The 21,706-nt window shown below is 40.1% G+C and overlaps 1 protein-coding gene across 7 annotated transcripts in view; it reads right to left on the bottom strand.

Annotated features, from left to right (window-relative positions):
* Positions 1 to 21,706, bottom strand: part of ATP9B (ATPase phospholipid transporting 9B (putative)) — a 332,144-nt gene that overhangs the window by 10,945 nt on the left and 299,493 nt on the right. For 4 of the 7 annotated variants that reach the window (XM_074987543.1, XM_074987544.1, XM_074987547.1 and 1 more), the window contains exons 21-28: positions 21,266 to 21,355; positions 20,040 to 20,184; positions 19,671 to 19,735; positions 18,571 to 18,726; positions 18,329 to 18,393; positions 16,455 to 16,563; positions 11,173 to 11,230; positions 10,309 to 10,512 (exon numbers count right to left, since the gene is read on the bottom strand). In XM_074987543.1, the coding sequence (XP_074843644.1) occupies positions 10,309 to 10,512; positions 11,173 to 11,230; positions 16,455 to 16,563; positions 18,329 to 18,393; positions 18,571 to 18,726; positions 19,671 to 19,735; positions 20,040 to 20,184; positions 21,266 to 21,355 (892 nt within the window). Of the gene's footprint in view, positions 1 to 2,964; positions 3,639 to 6,560; positions 6,784 to 10,308; positions 10,513 to 11,172; positions 11,231 to 16,454; positions 16,564 to 18,328; positions 18,394 to 18,570; positions 18,727 to 19,670; positions 19,736 to 20,039; positions 20,185 to 21,265; positions 21,356 to 21,706 lie in introns of those variants that run through there. The other 3 variants (XM_074987548.1, XM_074987545.1, XM_074987549.1) reach the window with 3 other exon arrangements.

Genomic DNA, 21,706 nt, shown 5'->3' with positions numbered 1-21,706 from the left:
TTAGGGTGCCTCCATTGTCTGAACACAGGTTTCAGAAAACTGGGATTGATTTCCCATTCCTCATTCTGAGTGAAGCAACTGCTGGGATTGTCTGTGAGAGCATTGTTTTTGCCCAACAGGTAGGTCGCTGCCAGGGTATTTTATGGGATGCACCATTCCCATAATCATATTGCCTTGACACATAATGGGTATGATTGGGCTCCACCCTATGTAAAACATGGCCATTACATTGCCTGTTAGTATTGTATTGGTCTGCTCACCATGTGTAAAAATTGTTGCATGCTTTGCGAATTGCTCTGCATTCCAGTAAACTCATATGCAACTTAGATTCCTTTTCAGGCCATAGGCCTTGTATGGTGTGTTTGGCAAGCTGACCTTCCCATCCTATTAGAGACATGTCTGTTGTAACTGTGAGGGCAGGGGGTGTTTTTCAGAATGGTACTCCTTTGTGCGGGTTGTTGAGTATCGTTCACCAGGATAGGAATTCCTTAACCTCAAGTGGTACTGACAGAGTTTTGCCCACGTGGTGAAACTGGGGTTTGTATACAGCGCATAGCCACATTTGAAGAGGTCTTGTGGTACGACGATTGTTGCAGCGCCATGTGACCGAGAAGTTGGAGGCAGGTTTTCACTGATATACAAGGACTGTTTTGGATGAGACATATTAAACTCATAGTTGTCTGTGCTGTTTGTGGTGGTAGAAATGTTGTGACTGTTATACAGTCTAGATAGACACCTATGAATTGCAACTGTTGTGTTGGAGTCAGTGTACATTTTTGAATATTGAGCTGTAGACCAAGCTCAACAAAGAGGGATCTGGTAATGGAGACTGCATTTTGGTGTCTTTATATGAAGGCCCTTTTATAAGACAGTTGTTGAGATATGGGAAGATGGTTATTCCTATCTTCTGTAAGTGTGCTGCCACCACTGCCAATACCTTGGAAAATACTTGGGGCTGGGGGCAGTAGATTAAACTAAAGGGAAGTTCTGTACATTGGTAATGTTGGTCGTGCATTGAAAAATGTAGAAATCATTTGCGTACCAGAAGTAATGCTATGTGAAAATGTGTGTCTTGGATTTGAGGGCAGTCAACCAGCCATACTTCATCAGCCAAGGGTCACAATTGCCAATCGATGCGTATGGATTCAGCAGTTGAGATTGCGCAGGTTAAGGATAGGTCTCTACCCTCCTGTCTTTTTGGGTGTAAGAAAGTACTGGGAGTAAAAACCTTTTTCCTTGTGTTCCTGTGGGACAAACTCTATAGCTCCTACTAGTATTAGGTTTTGAAGTTCTTTGGGAAGGGTATCCTCGTGAGATGGGTCCCTGAAGAGGGACTGGTGCAGGGTTGGTAGGGGGGATAGAGATAAAAGAGGTGCAATAACCAGTGCACACCATCTCAGATATGCATATGTCCATGGTGATGATTTTCCATGCTTGACAGAAGCGCGCCTGTCTGGTTCCGAATGGTGTTTTTAGTTTTGGATGCTCCTTGGAAATTCTGAGGCTGAACTTCCCTCAACCAACCCCTCAAAAGGTCTGATGTGTTGTAGATGGCTGCAATGGTGTAGGGGGTCAGCTGATTAATGCCACCTGTTTTGTCAATGTGTCTGTTATCAAAATGTCTTTGCAGTTAGGTGAATGGTGTGGGTTTGTACCTTTGATTAAAATTTCTGCCTTGTTTTCACTTCATAACAAGGATGTATATGCCCAGCGTTTCAAGGGTGGACCGGAAGCCCTTTAAAATGTGAAGTGTAGACTCTGCACAGGTTGGAGCCCTTGAAAGGACGGTCTTTGACTGTGGCCCCCATCTCCTTGGGGAAGCCCAATGGTTGAAACTATGTTGCTGTTCTCATTACCACTGCTGTTGATACTGAGTGAGCGGCCATGTCTGTCGAATCAAGGCCAGCATGTAGATCTGCATGGGACATCAGCACTCCCTTGCTGAGATTGCATTTGAATTCTCTGTCTGGGCATCATCAGGGCAAAAATGTTGTGTGTGTGTAACTCTACCAGAGAGGCAGTATATTTAGCGATCAGAAATTGGAGGGTGGCTGATGAGTAGGCCTTCCTTCCAAATAGGTCCATTTTTTCTAATCTCCATCACAGGGTGTGGTACAGGAAGCGTGTTGTCAGGCTCTATCATTGATGGCATCTACAACTAAGGAGTTCGGGGATGGGTGAGTAAATAAAAAAATCTGCTCCCTGAGGGACCACATGGTATATTTTTTTGTCTGACCTCTTTCACATGGGAGGTATAGTGTCTGGTGTTTGCCATATATTCTCAGCCAAGTCCATTATGGCCATGTTACTTGGTACTGCTATTTTAGCCATAGGGAATGTGTGTAAAATGTTTGTAGCCCCTAGTGTTTCACACAGACTCTGGAATTTCTAAGGAGTCTGATGCTTTCTTACACAGATCCTGAAAGGGTTTAAAGTCATTGACCACTGTGGGCAGTGAAGGCATTATTATGTCATCTGCTGATGAGAGTGACGTGTGTGCTGGGGGCAGAGATTCTGGTGTTGAGTCCTCCACTAGATTGACCAAGCCTGCCTCCTCATGAGGCTCTGGGAATGGCACTAGCAATGTCTGAGACCTAGGTACCTGAGGTCTGGGTGGTGTGGGTTGTGGCTGTTGCACTCTATATGCCTCCCAAGGGTCCCAATGAGCCAGTTCGTGGGCACCGGACTTGGTGGTGGTAGCCATTGCTGAGGCTGCCACTGCGGTGGTTGTTGTGGTGCCCTGAGTAAGGAGGGTGTGGGAATGTCACAGCTGAGAGAGATATCCTCATCTTCATCCTCACTATCCAGGGGTTGGAGCTGAACCCACCAGAGTAGCAAGCAGGCTCATGCGGGATGTGTTGGGTGTACAGCTGATGACAAATAAAGGAGTGCTCAGTATCAAGGACACTCTTAGATCTATTGCTATTGAAAAGGGCAGAAAGGATGGAGAAATGGGCACTGGAGGTGGTACCAGGGCAGTCTGTGATGCCTGTGGTGGGGACAGTAGCAATCACCTCTCCTGCACTGTCAGTGTGTTCTGCATGCGCAGAGGCCTTGCTATGCACCATCACTGCCGTAGGTGGCAGCATTGAAACACTGGGTGCTGATGCTGCTCTTGGCTTGCTCAAATCCTGAAGCAGGTTTGGCTGCTGCTAATGGAGCTGATTTCAGACTTATGTGCCAGTGCTTTAGAGTTGCCTTTATCCAGGTCCTGGGATCCTCAGGCTACCTTGGTGTCCGAGGTGCTCAGTGCCCCATAGTCTGGTGCCTTGGATTCTGCTGGAGCTGGGGTCAATTTTTCCTTATGAGAACACTTTCTCTCAGGAGAGTGGCTCTGAGAGGCTGAATGGGGGCGCTTGTTGTCAGACTGCTCTGGGTTGGGGTTTGAAGGAGAAGATAGCACTGCAGGGGCTGCCTGTTTGGAGCTCACCATCAGTGAGGATTGTCTGGGTGGCGATGAGGGCTTCAGATCAGAGACAGGCCTCATGGATTCTTCAATGAGGAGCCATTTAAGCCTTTGATGTTCTGGTGGTGAGCTTTTTACAGTGAGGACATTTGCTTGTGCAGTGTCCTTCACGGAGACAGGATGAACATTCTGCAGGTCAGGCATCTTTAAAACCGTGGTGAACTGGGCCTGTCTGACAAGTGAAGAACAAAAGTGTTTTTTTTTTTTAAAACAATGAACTAAGCTAACACTGTGAACTACTACCAGAAGATTATGAACAAGTAACTATCTAAACTATCTGACCTATGAAGGAAAGACAAGTTGTAGAGGGAAAACTGCAGATTGTGACTGGAGCCAAGAGTGCCTGAGAAGGAACTGAGGGGCTGGTAGGCTGTACAGGTGTAGCAGCTGTCGTGTTCGGTGCATGCTGCTTGCTTCGCGCATGCATCCCATGAAGAGAATTGCTACTGTAGTTTTCTGATTACAGGTACAGCAGCACCATAATATTTTGGTGAAGCACCCATGAGGACGCTCCTCGAAGAACATAGTTTTATAAGGCCCAGAATCAACTAGTTAATATTTAAAGTAAGATTTTACTTTGAAAAGTGAAAATGTAAAAAATGGCAACATTTGACTAAAAATAGATCTGTTTTTTGTATGTATTTAGTTTTAGCTACAGAAAACCTTAGGATACAGGGAGATCTGCTGAGTTGCATGATGGAAGTAATTTACTCCTGTCAGCACTTCAGAGCCAGTGTAGTTAAGGAAGAAGAAGCTAGATGCTATCCTAAATTCCTGTCAATTACACACCTGAAATGTCACTGAAGCTTAAATGAACAACACTGGTTTCACGGAGGGAATAATTTGAATGGCAAAAACTTTGTATTTATTAATCACAATGTGAAGGAAAGACTGGACTCTCAGATTCAAGGTGAGGTTCAAAAGATTTGCACTTCAAATTTTCCCAGCCTCTAGTCCCTTTAACCTTGTAAACTGAGCACACCTGAGCACAGTTATATTTCAGAAAATTGTACTTTAAAAATGTACTTTAAAATATTTCCTGTTCAATCTGCCTAGGGAGCACAGTACCTCTGTGTGCATGTCTGCCCCCAGAGACTTCTTGATTGGGAACCAAGTGATTTTCTGATTGGAACCAAAGACAAACTGCTCAAGGAGTCATTAGCTTCTCCCCAGCAGTGAAGGCACATTACTGTAGGTGCCTTGAGCAGCCAGTGGAGAGGTAAATCACACGGCGACTAGTGAAACCACGGCTCTTGCCTTGTGCTAGGCTAGGATGCCTGTCCCAGCTAGGTGGTGGGCAGAGGGAAATGCGGCGTGTCTTCGTCTGCAAGGAGCAGCTTGGACAGACCAACTCAGCACCCTCTTCGTTTCCTGTACCAACTGCTCCTCAGCCATTGTTGGGTAGGTTACTATATAAGGAATTGTTCCCTCAAAATTGTTGCTCAATACCAATGCATTTGGACTGCCCTATATGCAGGCCACCCTGATGAGTCTCAGCCCTTGCACTGAGAACTCCCCCAACAATACCTTGCACCCAAATCCCCATGCTGCCCAGTCTCATCCTCTGAATTTGGAGTCTTGCTTGGAGTCCAGCCCCATTGCCAAGCTCCACCCCACTGCATCTGGATCCTCACTGAGCCTCTACCTGTTGAGTTCAGAATACTTCAACAAGCTCCTGAACATTCAAATCCCCCCAGAGTCTGCACTGAGATGTCCGCAACCAAATTACCCCAAGCAAAATCTTCCCAGTTCACGTGTGTTTCCCCTTACACTTGGATCCTGCAGGGTTGAACCTGCCTGACCACACCTGGATTGGGGGCTCAGGCTGAGTGCGTGTGAAAAACTCTGTTCCTCTCTTTTGCTATCTTGATGCACCTGGTGTGGAGGGACAAGGCCCTGGATGTTTCTAGGGTAGGCCCAGGCCTTGCACTGCATCAGGGTTGGGTGCAGCCTCACCACCCAGTCCATGTTCAGATGGGGGAGACAGGCTGCATGGTGATTTTCCACCTCTGCACAAGTCAGTGACCTGTACTCCCCAATGCCAGGCTGGAATATCCACGTTTATTTATTAACAAAATATGCAACATTTTAAAATATGGTGCAGAATGTTTAACATTTTGGTGCAGAATTCCCTCAGGAGCACTAGATGGACAAAGGATGTGACATACTACAATTTAATAAAAAGACACAAATTCCACCTGAATTTCCTCTGAAATTGGTAGTTAGGATTTTCCTATATCATCTGCTTCACACTGTAATCCCTTCTAATTTAGTGATAGACACACCCCGTGTTCTTGAATTGGATCTAATGACACTCATGTGAACTGGCCTCTTACACGAACCAACAGAATAAAAGTTCAGCTCCATACAAAGTCCTAGAACCAGACAACCTGCCACACACATGGACAAAATGCCTTCTTATTATGCTAATCTGAGTCTGGAGGCCTGGTTTAAATTCTGGCTTAGGTTTCAAATGATGCAATTTATAGGCTGTGTCTGTACTACCTCCCTACTTCAAAATTTTGAGGAGTAAAGGGGACTTCAAAGTTGCCCAGGCACTTCGAAGTACCGGTGGGTGGGCTGCAGCTTCATGTGAGCCAGCACTTCAAAATGTAACGCTTCGGAGTTGCCATGGGGGACAATTAGCTTAATGAAGTGCTGCATATGCAGTGCAGCCCTTCATTAATAATCTCCTGACACTCTACTTTCCATGCTCCCTTCGAAGGATGGAGCTAGTGTAGACAAGCCCATAATGTTGTAGTCGTTAGTGGATATTTGATTGCAAAAGCTTTAGGGGAGATACTCTCAGTTTTGGAAAGTGCCAAGCATATTAGCTGTTGCTGTAATTCAGACATCAGTAATGCCCATTACAATACTTTAATTAAGAGAATTAAATGCTAAGTCATATTTAAACTGCACAGGGAGAAAATGCATGGAGAACACTGATTATTGTCAGTCTTCACTGTACCAGGCTGTGACCAGTAGTATTTTTTTAGACATTACCTTAGTCATAAAATCAACAAATATTTTTATTCAATACAAGAAAATGATTATTTACACTGGGAATATCTTCCTGGATTGTTCCTGCCACTAATCAAATAAGTTTGATTATTAGTTACACAACAGTAAATGAATTCTACCGACTATCTGGAGACTTGAAACCAACACATTAATAAATTTCATTTATATTTATGTAAATCTTTTTGTATTACAGGAGTAAAGCATCCAAATATCACTGGGGTTTATCTCACAAAACACTTCCATGCCACTGTAGAGGCCTGAAATATTGATGTATGTAGGTCCTGCCTGTTGTCCGCCTGTGGTGCATAATAATAATTTTTCTCAGAAATATATTCATCATCATCATCATCAACCATCATGGACTCAGCACCCACTGGTGTCTGATACTTCTCTCACTATTTCCTTCCATCTTTCTCTGTGCAGCGTGAGTGGCTTAGTTTCTGTAGACCAGCTCCACACCCATCTAATATATCATCTACCCATTCTCTGTGGGGTCTGCCTCGCCTATTTGAACCGTCCATTATGCTGAATACCAAGGTCTTGATTTTTCATTCACGATTCATTCTGCAGATATGCTGAATAGCTGTAACTTCTGGTGTATAACCTTCTGCAGTAGCTTCTCTTTTGGCTATATCTTCCTATATAATTCCTCACTGGTGACCTTCTGCATCCATCCTATTCTCAGGATCTTTCTATCACAACTCCTCTTGAATGCCAATATCCTTGTTTTCAAATTTTTAGTTATCACCTATGTCTCACATCCATACAACACGCTGCTGAATACATATTTTCAAGATGCTCAGCTTTGTCCCTAAGCTAATCACTTTGCTTTTCCAGATCTTATCCATCGCCTTCAAACTTGCTCTTACTTTCACTATTCTAGTCGCCATTTCCGTCTTACAGTCTAGAACACAGAATCACAGAATACTAGGACTGGAAGGGAAGTCCTCTGCCCTCATGGAAGGAACAAGTACTGTCTAGACCATCCCTGATAGACATTTATCTAACCTGTTATTAAATATCTCCAGAGATGGAGATTCTACAACTTCGCTCGGCAATTTATTCCAGTGTTTGACCACCCTGACAGTTAGGAACTTTTTCCTAATGTCCAACCTAAACCTCTCTTGCCGCAGTTTAAGCCCATTGCTTCTTGTTCTATCCTCAGAGGCCAAGAAGAACAAGTTTTCTCCCTCCTCCTTATGACACCCTTCTAGATACCTGAAAACTGCTATCATGTCCCCCCTCAATCTTCTTTCTTCCAAACTAAACAAGCCCAATTCTCTCAGCCTTTCTTCATAAGTCATGTTCTTTAGATCTTTAACCATCCTTGTTGCTCTTTTCTGGACCCCTTCCAACTTCTCCACATCTTTCTTGAAATGCAGTGCCCAGAACTGGACACAATAGTCCAACTGAGGCCTAACCAGAGCAGAACAGAGCGGAAGAATGACTTCTCGTATCTTGCTCACAACACACCTGTTAGTGCACCCCAGAATCATGTTCGCTTTTTTTGCAACAGCATCACACTGTTGACTCATATTTAGTTTGTGGTCCACTATAACCCTTTATCCCTTTCTACCATACTCCTTCCTAGACAGTCGCTTTCTGTATTCTGTATTTTCATGCATTCTGTATGCGTGAAACTGATTGTTCCTTCCTAAGTGGAGCACTTTGCATTTGTCTTTATTAAACTTCATCCTGTTTACTTCACACCATTTCTCCAATTTGTCCAGATCATTTTGAATTTTGACCCTATCCTCCAAAGCAGTTGCAACCCCTCCAAGCTTGGTATCATTACTTGCTCCATTATCTTTCCTGGCACAAAAGTTAAACTGACCCATCTGTAGTTTCCTGCATTGTTCTTATTCCCCTTTTTATAGATAGGCACTATATTTCTCTGTTTCCAGTCTTCTGGAATCTCTCCTGTCTCCCATGATTTTCCAAAGATGATAGCTAAAGGCTCAGATACTTCCTCTATCAGCTCCTTGAGTATTCTAGGATGCATTTTATCAGGCCCTGGTGACTTGCAGACATCTAACTTTTCTAAGTGATTTTTAACTTGTTCTTTTTTATTTTATCTTCTAAACCTACCCCTTTCCCACTGGCATTCACGATGATATATTATATTGCTTCCTAGATACGTGAACTTCTCTAAGTTCTCTAGTTCGATCCCACCTACACTGATGTTCCTTCCTATTTCCTTATCTCCAAATACAATTATTTTGGCCTAATCATAGCTGTTGGGCTTAGTCTGGGGTCAGGGCCTGTGATATACTAGGTCAGAGTAGATGATCTAGTGGTCCCTTCTGATCTTCCGCTTTATGACTGTAAGAGCAGGTCTACACTATGGGTTAAAGTTGATGTTAATTACCCAGTTCCAGCTATGTGAATAATGTAACTGGAATGGGTATAGCTTAGACCAACTTATTGCAGGGTCTACATCATGTTGGGTTGATGTAAGAAACTCCCCTGCTGACTTACCTCAGGCTTCTCATTCCAGTGGAGTATGAAAGTAAGTGAGAGAACAAGCTGCGGCCTTCAGTAGACCTGCTAAATTGACCCATGGTGGATCAATCACTGTAGCATTGATTTCCCACTAACGGACACACGCCCTATGACTTGGACTATACTACAGAAGTAGATCAAAGCAAGGCAGCTTACATTAATCTAATGATGAGTATCTATATTAAAAATTCACTTCTGTTTATGTAACTTACCCAGTACACAAATTTAGTAACTCCACCTCCACAAAAGGTGTACAGTTCATGTTGAAATAGTTAGGTGGACAGAGTGTCAATGTAGACTGTGCACTGCTTATATGGACTGCTGCTGGCTTTCAGAAGCCATCCCATGATGCCCCACACTGACATTTCAAATGAACGCCTGGTTTGAATTTGCACCACTGACACAAAAAGTCAAGTGTAGACATATACAGGTGATATAGTTACTGTGGCAGCTGTATGCCTATGTCAATTGGTCAGACAATTTTGCAGTGTACACATGCCATAAAACCAGGTCTACACTATACACTTACAGTACTATCAACTCCCCACACCCAGCAACATAGTTATACTGACCTAACTCCCAGTTTAAACAACTATGCAGCTGGGAGGGCTTCTATTGACACTGAAACCACCAAATAATTATCCCAGCAGGAGAAGCTTTCCCATCAGAATAACAGCTCTTCACGTGCAGACTAGCACTTACGGCATGCTCATACTGCAATAAAAAAAAAAAAGCCCACCACAAAACCCAAGGGCCCAAGCCTCAGCTCAGATCAGCTGGCTCAGGCTGCAGGGCTATAAAATTGCTCCAGACCCCACCCAAATCTCTACACTCCAATTTTATAGTCCCTTCAGCATCTACTTCAAGAGGCTGAGCCAATCATGGATCTTTTACTGCAATGTACAGGTACCCTAAGAGTTTTGGAAGTTGGTACTGCAGAATGGTTTTTCATTAAATGCATTCATTTTCAGTACTGTATGTTAAATAACTGCTCAAAGCTGATTCAAGATGATAAGCAAGTTGAGTTTTTGTCACTGAAACAAACCACAGAGCTAAACAAGTTTATGTGACTTGAGTAAAAAAATTTCATGAACTGTATGAAAAAGGTTACAAATCCTAAAGAGAAACACATGCTGGAGCATTTTAGAATTTGTCATGAAAAATGTCTTTATATACAAATTAAAGGCATATTTTTCCTGTTGAAGCTGTTTCGCAAAGTATAAAGTTACACATTTGCAACCTAACATGAGAAAAAGCTTACAAAGAATTGTACATTAGAAAGGGTATTTTGTAGGCGAAGATTTTCAACAGCTACTTACCAAAATATTCATTAAGAAATGCAAGAGAGGCCACATAGCAGCCAAGACTGAAGAATTCAGCTACCACCATTAACCAGTGCCACGTTCGTATGGTAAGTGCAACCATCAAGAGTTCAGTCAAGATTAGGGCAGTAAAAGAAATTGCAACAACATGTACAAATTCAGATTCAAAAAGGAGAAGGGCTCCATACATCAGAATGCCACCTAAAAGGACACAAAGTGTTGCACAATGAATCTGTAACTATATATTTGGGTATTCACCCATGCAACTGTAGGTTTAAAATGTATCAGTTATTTTGAAAATGTTCTCGGTTAATTTTCTTGTATAAGAATAACACTAGCATTTATTTTACATCATGTGTGTAAAACAAGAATCAAAATGACATGGTCAAAATTAAAATATGATTATTAGAACATTAAACACATTGCAGTGTAATGTATATGATCAACAATTAATTACATTTTCAACAATCTGATTTTATTAGTAGCAGTAGACAAAAGGTGGTTAATTACTCTTAACTGATTAGGTAATTCAGATTTCTTAAATGGTATCTCTGTCTTGCAATGAAAGAAAACTACTATAGAGTGTTTGCAATATAAGTGCTTGTTAAAATTTTTGGATTACGATTTAATTAAAAGTAGGTAAATTTTTAGGCAACATACACCAATAAAAATACCAGCCCACTCCACATCCTGAATAGGTCTGGAACACTAGAATATTGATTTACAAGATAAACAGAAAGCAATATAGGTAACTGTGGATCAAATTTTAAGCTTTGAGAATTTAATCTGGAGCTGAAAAAACAATATCGTTAATAGCTGACAAAAAATCTTTAGTCTAGTAAAATTGGGGATCTCTCCTACCTTGGTAAATACTGATTAAAACCCAGATGAGGAAGGTTTTAAATGACAAGGATCTTCCCTAGAGGAAACAAGAAAGAAAGGTTAGTTAAATACAGTAGAAAAATCTGCTAGATTTGTAGATTTCAGAGTAGCATTATTTTTTCAAAGGAAAATGTAGTTAATATTACAACTACACAGAGATAAATTTAATGTGTTTTATTTGAACATGAATTGTCAAGATTAGTCTGAAATTTGTGCTGAAATTTCATAATGCTGCCAAAATTGGGAATACAGCAATGGAATATAAAAAGCAAATTTGCATTTTACATTTCACTATTAATGGTTCCTCTTTTAGAAGGACTCTGTTTATACTAAAATCATTATTTGGTTTGCTTTTAATTTTTTTGGGAAGGACTTATGTCTGTTAAATTTGATGTATGCATGGAAGAAAACAATAGCTTGGCAACTGCAATCCTGAGTCTCAAAAGATACCAAACAAAACCATAATTGGTATAGTATATACTAACCATCCCTTCAAATTAACAATGTGAGTCATATAATATCTTTTATTAAACCAAATTCTGTTGGTGGGAGAAGCAAGCTTTCAAGCAGCAAAGAGTTCTTTTTCAGTGGGGGAAAGGTAAGAAAGATATTGCCTTGTCCCTAATATCCTGGGATTGAAAAGACTACAACACTGCATATTCCTTTAAATATCAGGTAGTCATTTGCTAAGGCACGGTGCCCATTTTTGTATTCATTAGAACAGCAAGAGCTTATTACTTTAAAAGTTTCTATAGATTATTTCCTTACCCGATAATTTTTGTCTTCCTGTAGCAGTAAACAAATCATGAGCCTAATCAAAATTAATTGGCTTATACATGTATAAATCAAAGAACACATAATTTTATTTGCATGTGTATATACATGTGTCATGCATCCTATGAATGAATTTATGAAACTTGTTAGGACTTAGAAGAAAGTGCAGGCTCTGAAATACAAGCAGGCATAAAAAAAAACATCTGCTTCTGCCCATGAAAGTGCTGATCACACCCACACAGATGTGAATCTGCATTCAGGAAAGAAATGGATTTCAAAATAGTATGGCTACAGACAGCGATGAATTAACCCATTGTGTTGATCTAAGTGAGACTAAAAATATTATCCTGGCCTGATACAGCTCAGGACAGATAGTTTAAAAAAACAAAAAAAAAAAACCAAAACCAAAACCAAAACCAAACAAAAAAACAAAAACAAAAACAAAAACCAATGTGTACTCCTTATCCTTGTAAGTTGAACTCACTGACCACAATTATCCAAATGATTTCGTAGCCAACACAAAAATAACGATAAGTCCTGTGGCACCTTATAGACGAATATTTTTTTTTTGAGAATAAGCTTTCGTGGGCAATGACCCACTTCACCAGATGCATCATGAAATACACATCCAAGTCAAAGGCAAATGAAACATTTTAAGAAAAGTCTTCTACAGATTTCACAATTTTCCCTCGAGCACACAATGTTGCTCCCGCCCTGGACCATGGCTCTTCTGGCCCCCAGGTTAAAAGCAGATAGTTATTTCTGAAGAGTGCGTGGGGAATGGACTCGAGCCGTAAGTCACCTTTGCAGGTTTAGAATTTGTCTGGAAGAAGGAGAAAGCTGCACCAGAGGTCAGGATTCAGTCTCAGGGGAGGACATGCACAATACCATTTTGAGTTCCATCACAGCCTTAATTTATGATTTGGACTCCATACTGGCAAAGACGCTGAACAGTCTCATAGCTTAGGTGTCTGGCCACTTTCATATCTAGCAGGCTTCACCTACATTCCAGGTCTTGCCATCTTATTCTACAGCCCTCAGCAGAGCAGGGGATAGCACTTCCCCTGCATGTGGCTTTCCAGAACTAGTTCCAGATAACGAGCCAAGCCCTAGGCAGTGGATTCCTATTCCATGTCAACACACATCTGAGCAGTATTAAATGATTTATTCGTCTGCACAGTATTGGCAGGCATTTATATTATTTATTATTTGTATTATAGCAAGTTAGGAACAACATAAAAAAAGATAAAAATAAGCTGTTTCATATTCTCATGATCCTAATGCAGTAAGACCATAGCTATTATAAAGGACCCACAATAAGATTATGTGGTATGACTATAGCCAAATGCAGATTCTGGACAATAATTAAGTCATTTTTGTATTACTGATCCATAACCAATCCCTGATTACATTTTCACTGTAAGAACAACTTAGGAGGGTCTTAGTTCTCAGATTTCCTTACAGTCTTATTTCTCTACCTAAGAAATACTTTGAGCTCTGTTAATCATAAATGCAGTACTGTAAGAGCCAAACTATGAAACCTGCTGATTCAGATTCCTCAAACACTGGACTTGGGCTTTAATAAACTTAGTACATGTTTCACAGATACACCGCACAGGTTCACAGAACCCAAGGGCTTGTCTCCAAAACAATTAATTGCTGGGGTATTAAAAAAAAAGCTGGGGTATTAAACTAACCCTAGCTAGTCTGCAGACCAACTGTTTGTGTAGGCTCTGTGGATGTATGTTAACAGTTGGTTGTCACTCTGATTTAAAGAAGCTAGATAAAAATGCATTGAACAACTGTTAATACGTGTTGGGCACAGTCCACACAAATTGTTTGTGAAGGCTAGTGCAGGGTAGATTCATACCCCAATATCCACAGACTAAATGTTCAAGTATGCAAACCCTAAGTTAACTGCATCAATTGCTATCTTTGGAAATGAGCCCCTTTCACGTAACTCTGATAAAATTCAATGAGAAAGCACAAAACTACCTCTGGCAGTAAATGGGCTTGAGCTCTCCTAAGAAGACTATCATAGGCTGAAGATATAAACATCTTGAAATGCTAATTTGAGAAAAAGAAAGCAAGAGTATGGAACTCTCACATAGATAAGAGGAAAAAATCCCCGTTTTCCAGCATTCCCCATGCCAGAAATTACATTTAAAATGAACTGGTTCTAAAGAGTTTGGGCAGAAGAAAAGCAACAGGAAATGACTATTCATTTGGCACTGACAATAAGCTGCAGGTAGAATAGATCCATAAACACTTAACACTAACTTGCACAGAAGTGTCTGGAGAATTTGACATACTTTAGTGAGCACTATCTCATTGCATCCCAAGCCATCACACACTTACTTTGACTTCTTGTGCTAACCGTGTTCTGGATGACTTGCCTGACCAAGCAAGAGTCCTCGGTCCCAGCCTTCTTGTAGCTTTCTGTGAAAGCTGCATGGTGACTAGACTCCTTGCATAGGTAGGAAAAGGTCAAAACTGCAAATTTCCTGTAACTTTTGTAGCATCCCGAAAGCTAGGACTGATTATACAAATTTAAATGATATTCAAATTCAAAGTGATGTTCATACTCCAAAGGGAACCTCCAATCTATATTACAGGCCAAATTCTGCAAATACATCAGCTACTGTATAAAATAAAAATTGAAAGGAAGGCACAATACAGTGAACTGGGATCCAGATATTGGTGATAAATTTCAGACACTCAGAGGAACAATTTGATACAGCAATCTGGGATCGCCTAGACTCCTCAAATTTAATTATATAACTTTAGTTTCAGACCAAAATTTCTGTTTTGTAATGTTTTCCTAGTTTTTATTTTCTCTTCCATTACTATTTTCTGGTGGCAGTATTCCAAATAGCTTTCTCCTGGCCAGGAGGCAGAGCATGCATTGTCTTTTTTCAGCAAGAGGTGTACCGCTGACAGAGCTGTCCTAGTGAATCTATCCAAGCTGTAAAAGATCTACCTATCAATATTCTAGAGATGGAAAAGCAGGTCAGCTATCACCATGAAAATGCTCGCATTAGCTGCCTGTTCTTGTTGTTCTACCTAGCATCAAAATCCCTGTGTATATTTGTCCAGGGATACTTATCCTACACTTCCTGAACCCTGAAGTTGCCCAAGAGCACGACGGCATCTTTTCTGAAAGGTACATTAAGCATCGTCTACAGTTGCTGGCAAAATTATCTGCAGATGCATTACTGGCCTTTACACTATCGGGAGTATATGCTGCAACAACCGTAAGATGCTATTAGCTAGTTGAGAATCCGACGATCTGATCAGATAAAAAGCAACATTTATTGATCTAGTTTTTGGTTTAGAGTGGCTAAAATGAAGTCCTTGACCATTACAAGCCTTCAGTTCCACTTTACAATCTGCTCAGCATTAACATGTATGGATGGGACATCGTGGAGGTAGCAAATGTCAAATACTTGGCCAGTGACGTAGATAATGGGGGGGGGGGGGGGGGGCGGCGCTTGAAAGATGTGGACATTTGTATAGCAGCAGCTGCTATGTCCAGGATTCTGAGTGGCTGCTGTGGGACACTGCGTCATTAAGCTTGCTACAAAGTTGTGGAGATACAGAACCTCATTTATACCATCTCTGTTGTCTGGCAGTGAAATGTGGGTGTGAAGAAAAAGCGAAAAATGCTGAACTGACATTTTTGATTCTCGTCATCTTCATCAGCCACTCTACATTAAGTAGCAGAACAGATCAGAAATGAGGCTATTTGAGGCCAAATACTGAAACTGCCTTCATCAGTGCTGACTTTGGTTTTTTTCTTGGTAGGGACATATTATTAAGATGAAAGACAAAAAGAATTCAGATGTGTTTGTGCAAATGAATGCTGTAGTATGGACAGCCATCACATGGTTGCCAAACCACAGAGTACAGCTAGTTCAGTACATTTGAAAATCATTCAGTTTTCATAAATAATTTGGTTTGAAGAGCTCGTGTGTCTGAAATATTTAAAATGGGTCTTGCTTACCAAAACAGGGGAGAATAAGTATGATGTACAATTGTACACTGAGCAAAGCAGGGTATGAAAACTTTACACAAATAAAAGTTGGGTTTTGAATAAAGAATCTGTTAATGAAGCTAAAGCAAAACCCAAACCACCAAAGATGTTTAAAAATGCCTGGCTGTCATACTACCCGATCTGTTTACTGTACCAAAAGAGATTTTCCAATTCTACGAACCTTGGTCAAAAAGGCTAACTGTAGTTCTAAAATTAAAAAGTAATTGTAAACTTAGAAAACCTCCCACAAATTATGATGTATTATACATTCACCTAAGCAGCAGTACTAACAACAACAGAAGAACACCTGGAAACAACAACACCTGGAAATCACTGAGCCTAATTGTGAGTTTGTCTTACCTGAAACATCTCTACAGTGTGAATATAACAACTTGCAATGATTTTTGTGGCTACTGAAGTCAAAATAAATACTGAACACTTTGTATACCCATACCTTGGTAAGGTCCTTATAAAGTTCTGGATATAGCAATGCCATTTCTGGCTTCACATCCTGATCCAACACTAAAGAGAAGACTGGAAACATCGTATATATGGTTGCATACCTTAGAAAAAAACATATAAATAGCATATGTAACAATCATTCAGTTGTACTCTTTATGCAATCTATTAACATGAAACAATCCTTTAACAGTGATTTTTCAAGTCTGCATAAATCTGTCTGAATGAAAGCTGTACTGGTTAGCTGGGAGCAACCTACCCACATTTGCCCATACTAATTTATCTGGTCCTGGGCTGCTTCTGAGAGCTGTTAATTGGGTAAAATTGTGGAACATGAATCCATTAACAAAAATTTAGATACACCAACCACCTAGCACATTTTCAGTCACCAAACTTATTTCATTTTTGTAACCAGGTCTTTAAGAATGAGAAAGACAAGACAACAAACTCACTTATGCATCTATTATTCTTAGCATCTTTGTAATGTAACAAATATGGAAACAAATGTAGTCATGTTCCTGACAAGACCGCACTAGTCAATCAAAGCGTTTGAACAGCTCGGCCAATAGGCTGGGTTTTTCATTTGGTTTGGCTTGCTAGGTGTGATTGTAATAAAAATAACGTTAAGTATAAAAGAAATGGTCAATGAAGGAGAAGAGGGCATTCGATTGAGACAGGCACAAACGCATGGCTGTAGCTAAAAAGAAATCTTGAAGCCACACTGAAAGTAGCTCCTTGGGACAAAGCTATCTTGGATGCTTCTGGATCTAAGGATATGCAGGAGAAAGGAAGATTGTGTAGCTGGTTTGGGGATAGCCCTGGTGTCTCCAAAAACTTCTGGGAAAACCATTTGGGAAAAACTGCCCAACCACTAGACCTAGTTTCATTTCTAGCAGCAGGAAGATTGGGAGTGGGAGGGAGGAAGGGAACTTACTATTTCTTCCATTGGTTCTATTAATGACAGGTGACACTGTCCCACGCCCACCCTCGCTATATAAACCCTGGATTCTAATTATCTACTCCATATTTGAAAATCTGGAGAAGTAAGCCTTACCCACAAAAGCTCATGACCTAAGAAATAAATTTGTTAGTCTTTAAGATGTTACAGGACTGCTTGTTTTTGTGAAACCCAAATGTAGTCTCACAAAGATAATGGCTTCTTGCTCGTTATGCAGATTAAGAGCAAGGGCCAAAATTCTTTAATACTGTAAAGTGCTTTGAGGTCCTCACATGGGCCACAAGTAAAAGTTACAAAACAGTGAAGCTTGGCAGCTGTTAAAGCAGTCTTTTCACCCCAATTACACTTGCAACCATGGCTATTTCAAATTCGTGCAGTAGAATAGAGTACATCCCTTTCCAGCCTCACAACGGAAAGACATTTTTGGGTGGATAATACGTGGATCTGGAACCTGATGATAGGAAAGGGTCCACAGGAAAAAGATGTGTTACACTGAGTTAAAAATCAAGCTGCTTCACTAACATGGACATGCTCAGTTATGTGCAGCTCACTTGCTTTTGCATAATGCAAGTATTTGGACCATGGGCTCTGAGGTTGCAATCAACTTAATTTTTTGACTTCTACCCATACACCTCAGTATTTGGGATGTTTTAAAGAGGATTAATTTTGTTTCTACAAGGCCAAGACGATGGGATGCCTGGTATCATGTGCTGCTTTCAAGAGGTTCAGCACTGAGGAGCAGCAAAGGAAGCAGATTGCTCTGTGACCCTCTGCTACATGGATGTTATTTTGCTGTATTAGCTCATTTATGACAAACCATAAGAAATGTGCCAGAAACTAGTATTTTCTTAAAATATATAATTATTCCAAAATATATGTTACTTGTATTGTAACTATTGACTTTAACTTACCCGACCATTAGGAATCCCTGGTACAAAGGGACAGAAGCAAAATAGAAGACTGAAGAAAATACAGCCTTGAAGAAAGAACACATTTTAAAATTAAACATTAGTCACTTTTTAAACCATCCCCTTCCATGTAACACAATTAACTGAAATATCAAATTAAACTATCAATTTTAAAGCTTTCACTGTGAATATTTTACATGTAATGGTATGTTTTGGGCATTATGAAAACACAAAGGTTTAAATACCTGCATAGTTGAAATAATAAGGCCCCTGTGCATGACAAATTGACCAAGTGCTGCTGATCTTTTGTAACTGTTTCGACCATGAACCATCAGCAGCCTTCCTATGTGTTTAAACTGTGTAATAGAGAAGTCAGCTGCCAGGGAAGCTTGTTTTCCCTCCTAAAGCGAAAACCAAACACAGCATTTTAAAATGTTATATTCTATGCAGAATAGGATATTGGACAGTGTCTCAACAGATCAGTAATAAACAAAATATACAGATTTAAAAATTCTAACAACAAGCCAATTTGTAACTACAGAATTTGCTCCAGTTTTAGAACAGAGAAGATTAAGATTCTGTTACTTAGGAGAAGTTGAGACAGGTTACTATCAAACAAAATATCACAGAAGCCAATGATCTGTGCTTAACTTTTACCAAAGCTATGGTGGGATAGGGGAAAACTAACAGTAGGAGCACTGCCCAGTGGTCATTGGTGGCCCCTGCTCCAGGCCAATGTGCTGGTCACAGCCTATTGCTCTGGTGGTCCCACGACTGGCTATAGCTACTGCAGAAGGGGTGACCTTATGTTTCCCTTCAATTGTTCAGTTCTAGGACTGCTGTTCCATGGCCCCGGTGCTGACAGCTGCTCCAGTTCAGCCTCTGCAGACGTCATGGAAGTCCCGGATAATCACTGAATCTGTGACCTCCATGAAAGAACCATACTCTTAAAACATAACACTGCAACACATTTACTGTACAATGTGAACTACTGTATATGGAATATATTGAACAGTTACTGACAACTCCTACAGTTAAGTACAGTCACCTTTTCCAGTACAACATGGGTATTTTGTACAAAAATAACCTAACCAGAATTTTATTTGTCTTATTTTTTTCTATTTACAAGGTAAGAAAAAAAGACTATAGTAAAGAAAATATTAATACATAGATTTTATTACATTTCTTTTAAACTCTATTTACATTATATTGAAAAGTGTCAATTATACCAATGTCTTCGCTATAAGGTTGCTGTATAATTAATTACAACTTAAAAAGAAAGCTGCTAGTACAATATTGTTGAAATCACACATAGGATTGTGTACATGAAAACAGGTAAGGTTACCTTGCCTTCGATTCCAATTCCACAGTCTGCTGCTTGGATCATACTGACATCATTTCCTCCATCTCCTGGAAAATGTCATTGCAACACACAATTATTCAAACTCCTTCCCTCTCTTTAGGTCACTTTATAATAATGTTGTTGTGTGTCAAATGTAATGTCAATGATCAAGACATTTGCTTATCCATTTTAAAAACAATCTTCTCTTAATAGATCTTATTTTACTGTAAAGAAGCTGTAACATTTGGAAGTGACATGCCTTTAAAGGTTCACCTATTAGCAATACTTCATATTTATTTCTCACTGTTGCCATCTACTGACCAAACTTATCAAATTCTTGCTATTATGAAAGAAACTAGATCTGACACTCACCTATAGCACATGTGCGTTTTCCAGTGTGGTGTTGTAACAGTTTAACAATATGAGCTTTCTGGGTGGGTGAACATCGGCAACAGACGACAGCAGGGCACTGGCATGCCAGTTCTACAAATTCATGCTCATAGTACTTCAGACAAACCTATGAAATCAACATATGGCATCCTATTTGATGTTCTGTTCTTAATAGTGAGACATACCACAATACAGGCTCATTTCAGTAATAGAGAATGCTTGAAGGAAAAGGAAATCCCTAGTTTTGCTTGAGTAACAGCAAGAAAATCATTTTATCTGCATTCTCTGGACCTTGTTTTTTTTATTGTACACAATTACATTTTGAGCTATTTAATTAGTGCCAATAAAAGAGACAATTTCAAACAGTACCAAATTATACTGTATACACATATCATTAATCTAAACCCGGCTTTAATGTACGATCTAGACTGTAAGAAGGAAATAGTGACTAGAATAGTGAAAGCAAGGGTGAGTTTGAAGGTGATGGATAAAATCTGGAAAAGCAAAATGATTAGGATAGGAATGAAGCTGAGCATCTTAAAAATGTGTGTATTCAGTACCATGTTGTATGGATGTAAGACATGGGTGATATCGAAAGATTCGAAGAGAAGAATACTGGCATTCGAGAGGACTTATAGAAAGATTTTGAGAATAGGATGGATGCAGAAGGTCACCAACAGGAATTATATAGGAAAATACAGCCAAAAGAGAACCTACTGCAGAAGGTCATGCAATGCAAGTTACAGCTATTCGGGCATATTTGCCGAATGAATGAAAAACAAAAAATCAAGACACTGGTATTGGCATAATGGACATTTCAAAAAGGAGAGGCAGACTCCATAGAGAATGCACAGATGATATGGTAGATCTGTGCGGAGTGGCTTAGTTTCTGTAGACTAGCTCTGCACCAGACAGGGAAAGATGGAAGGAAATAGTGAGGGATGCATCAGACACCAATGGGCGCTGAGCCCATGGCTGTCGTCGATGATGATGATGAAGATGATGGCTTTAGCAACCACCGAAGAACCACCAGTAGAGATGCTCTTGGTTTATGGCTCAAACACAGTGACATGGGCAATCTTGACAATGTTTTAAAGCACAGAGGGAATTTTGGAAACTTTTTTAAATAAATGAGGGTGTGAACAACCCTCTCCTTTTCATGTACAACAGTGCAACCAAATTACTTTAATTAGAAGTTCAGGTCTTACCTCTAACGAGTCTCCAGAGATCACTAAGGCGCAGTCATGCTTCCTTCTAAAAGCATTAAGTTCTAAGTGAGCTTCTCCTCGACTGGTTACCTTCAATGAAAATACACAATCAAAATTAAAAGATTTAATTGTTAAACAAGTTTGAATTGAAATATTAGAAACTATTTAGAGAAACCTAAACTGGAGCACATTAGATCGTCCAAATTTTGTACTCCAGTGTGTATAATATCTAGCAAGTAGGTCTGTGTCAAAAGAACTGAGACTGAGAAGCCATATTGACAAAGGAGACAAATCTGTACACAGGTAGTGCATTCAGTGCCTCACCAGAGTGGATCAAACTATGCATATAAAATATCTTAAGAACCTTTCAGGCTTGGTAGCACTAGATATTTACAAATATAATGACTGCTTAATAATGAATAAGATGTATCTGTAACAATA

The sequence above is a fragment of the Carettochelys insculpta genome, chromosome 2 (genome assembly GCF_033958435.1).
Source record: "Carettochelys insculpta isolate YL-2023 chromosome 2, ASM3395843v1, whole genome shotgun sequence".
Taxonomy (NCBI): domain Eukaryota; kingdom Metazoa; phylum Chordata; order Testudines; family Carettochelyidae; genus Carettochelys; species Carettochelys insculpta.
The sequence above is the reverse complement of the archived record's forward strand: the minus strand, read 5'-3'. Positions and strand labels throughout refer to the sequence as shown.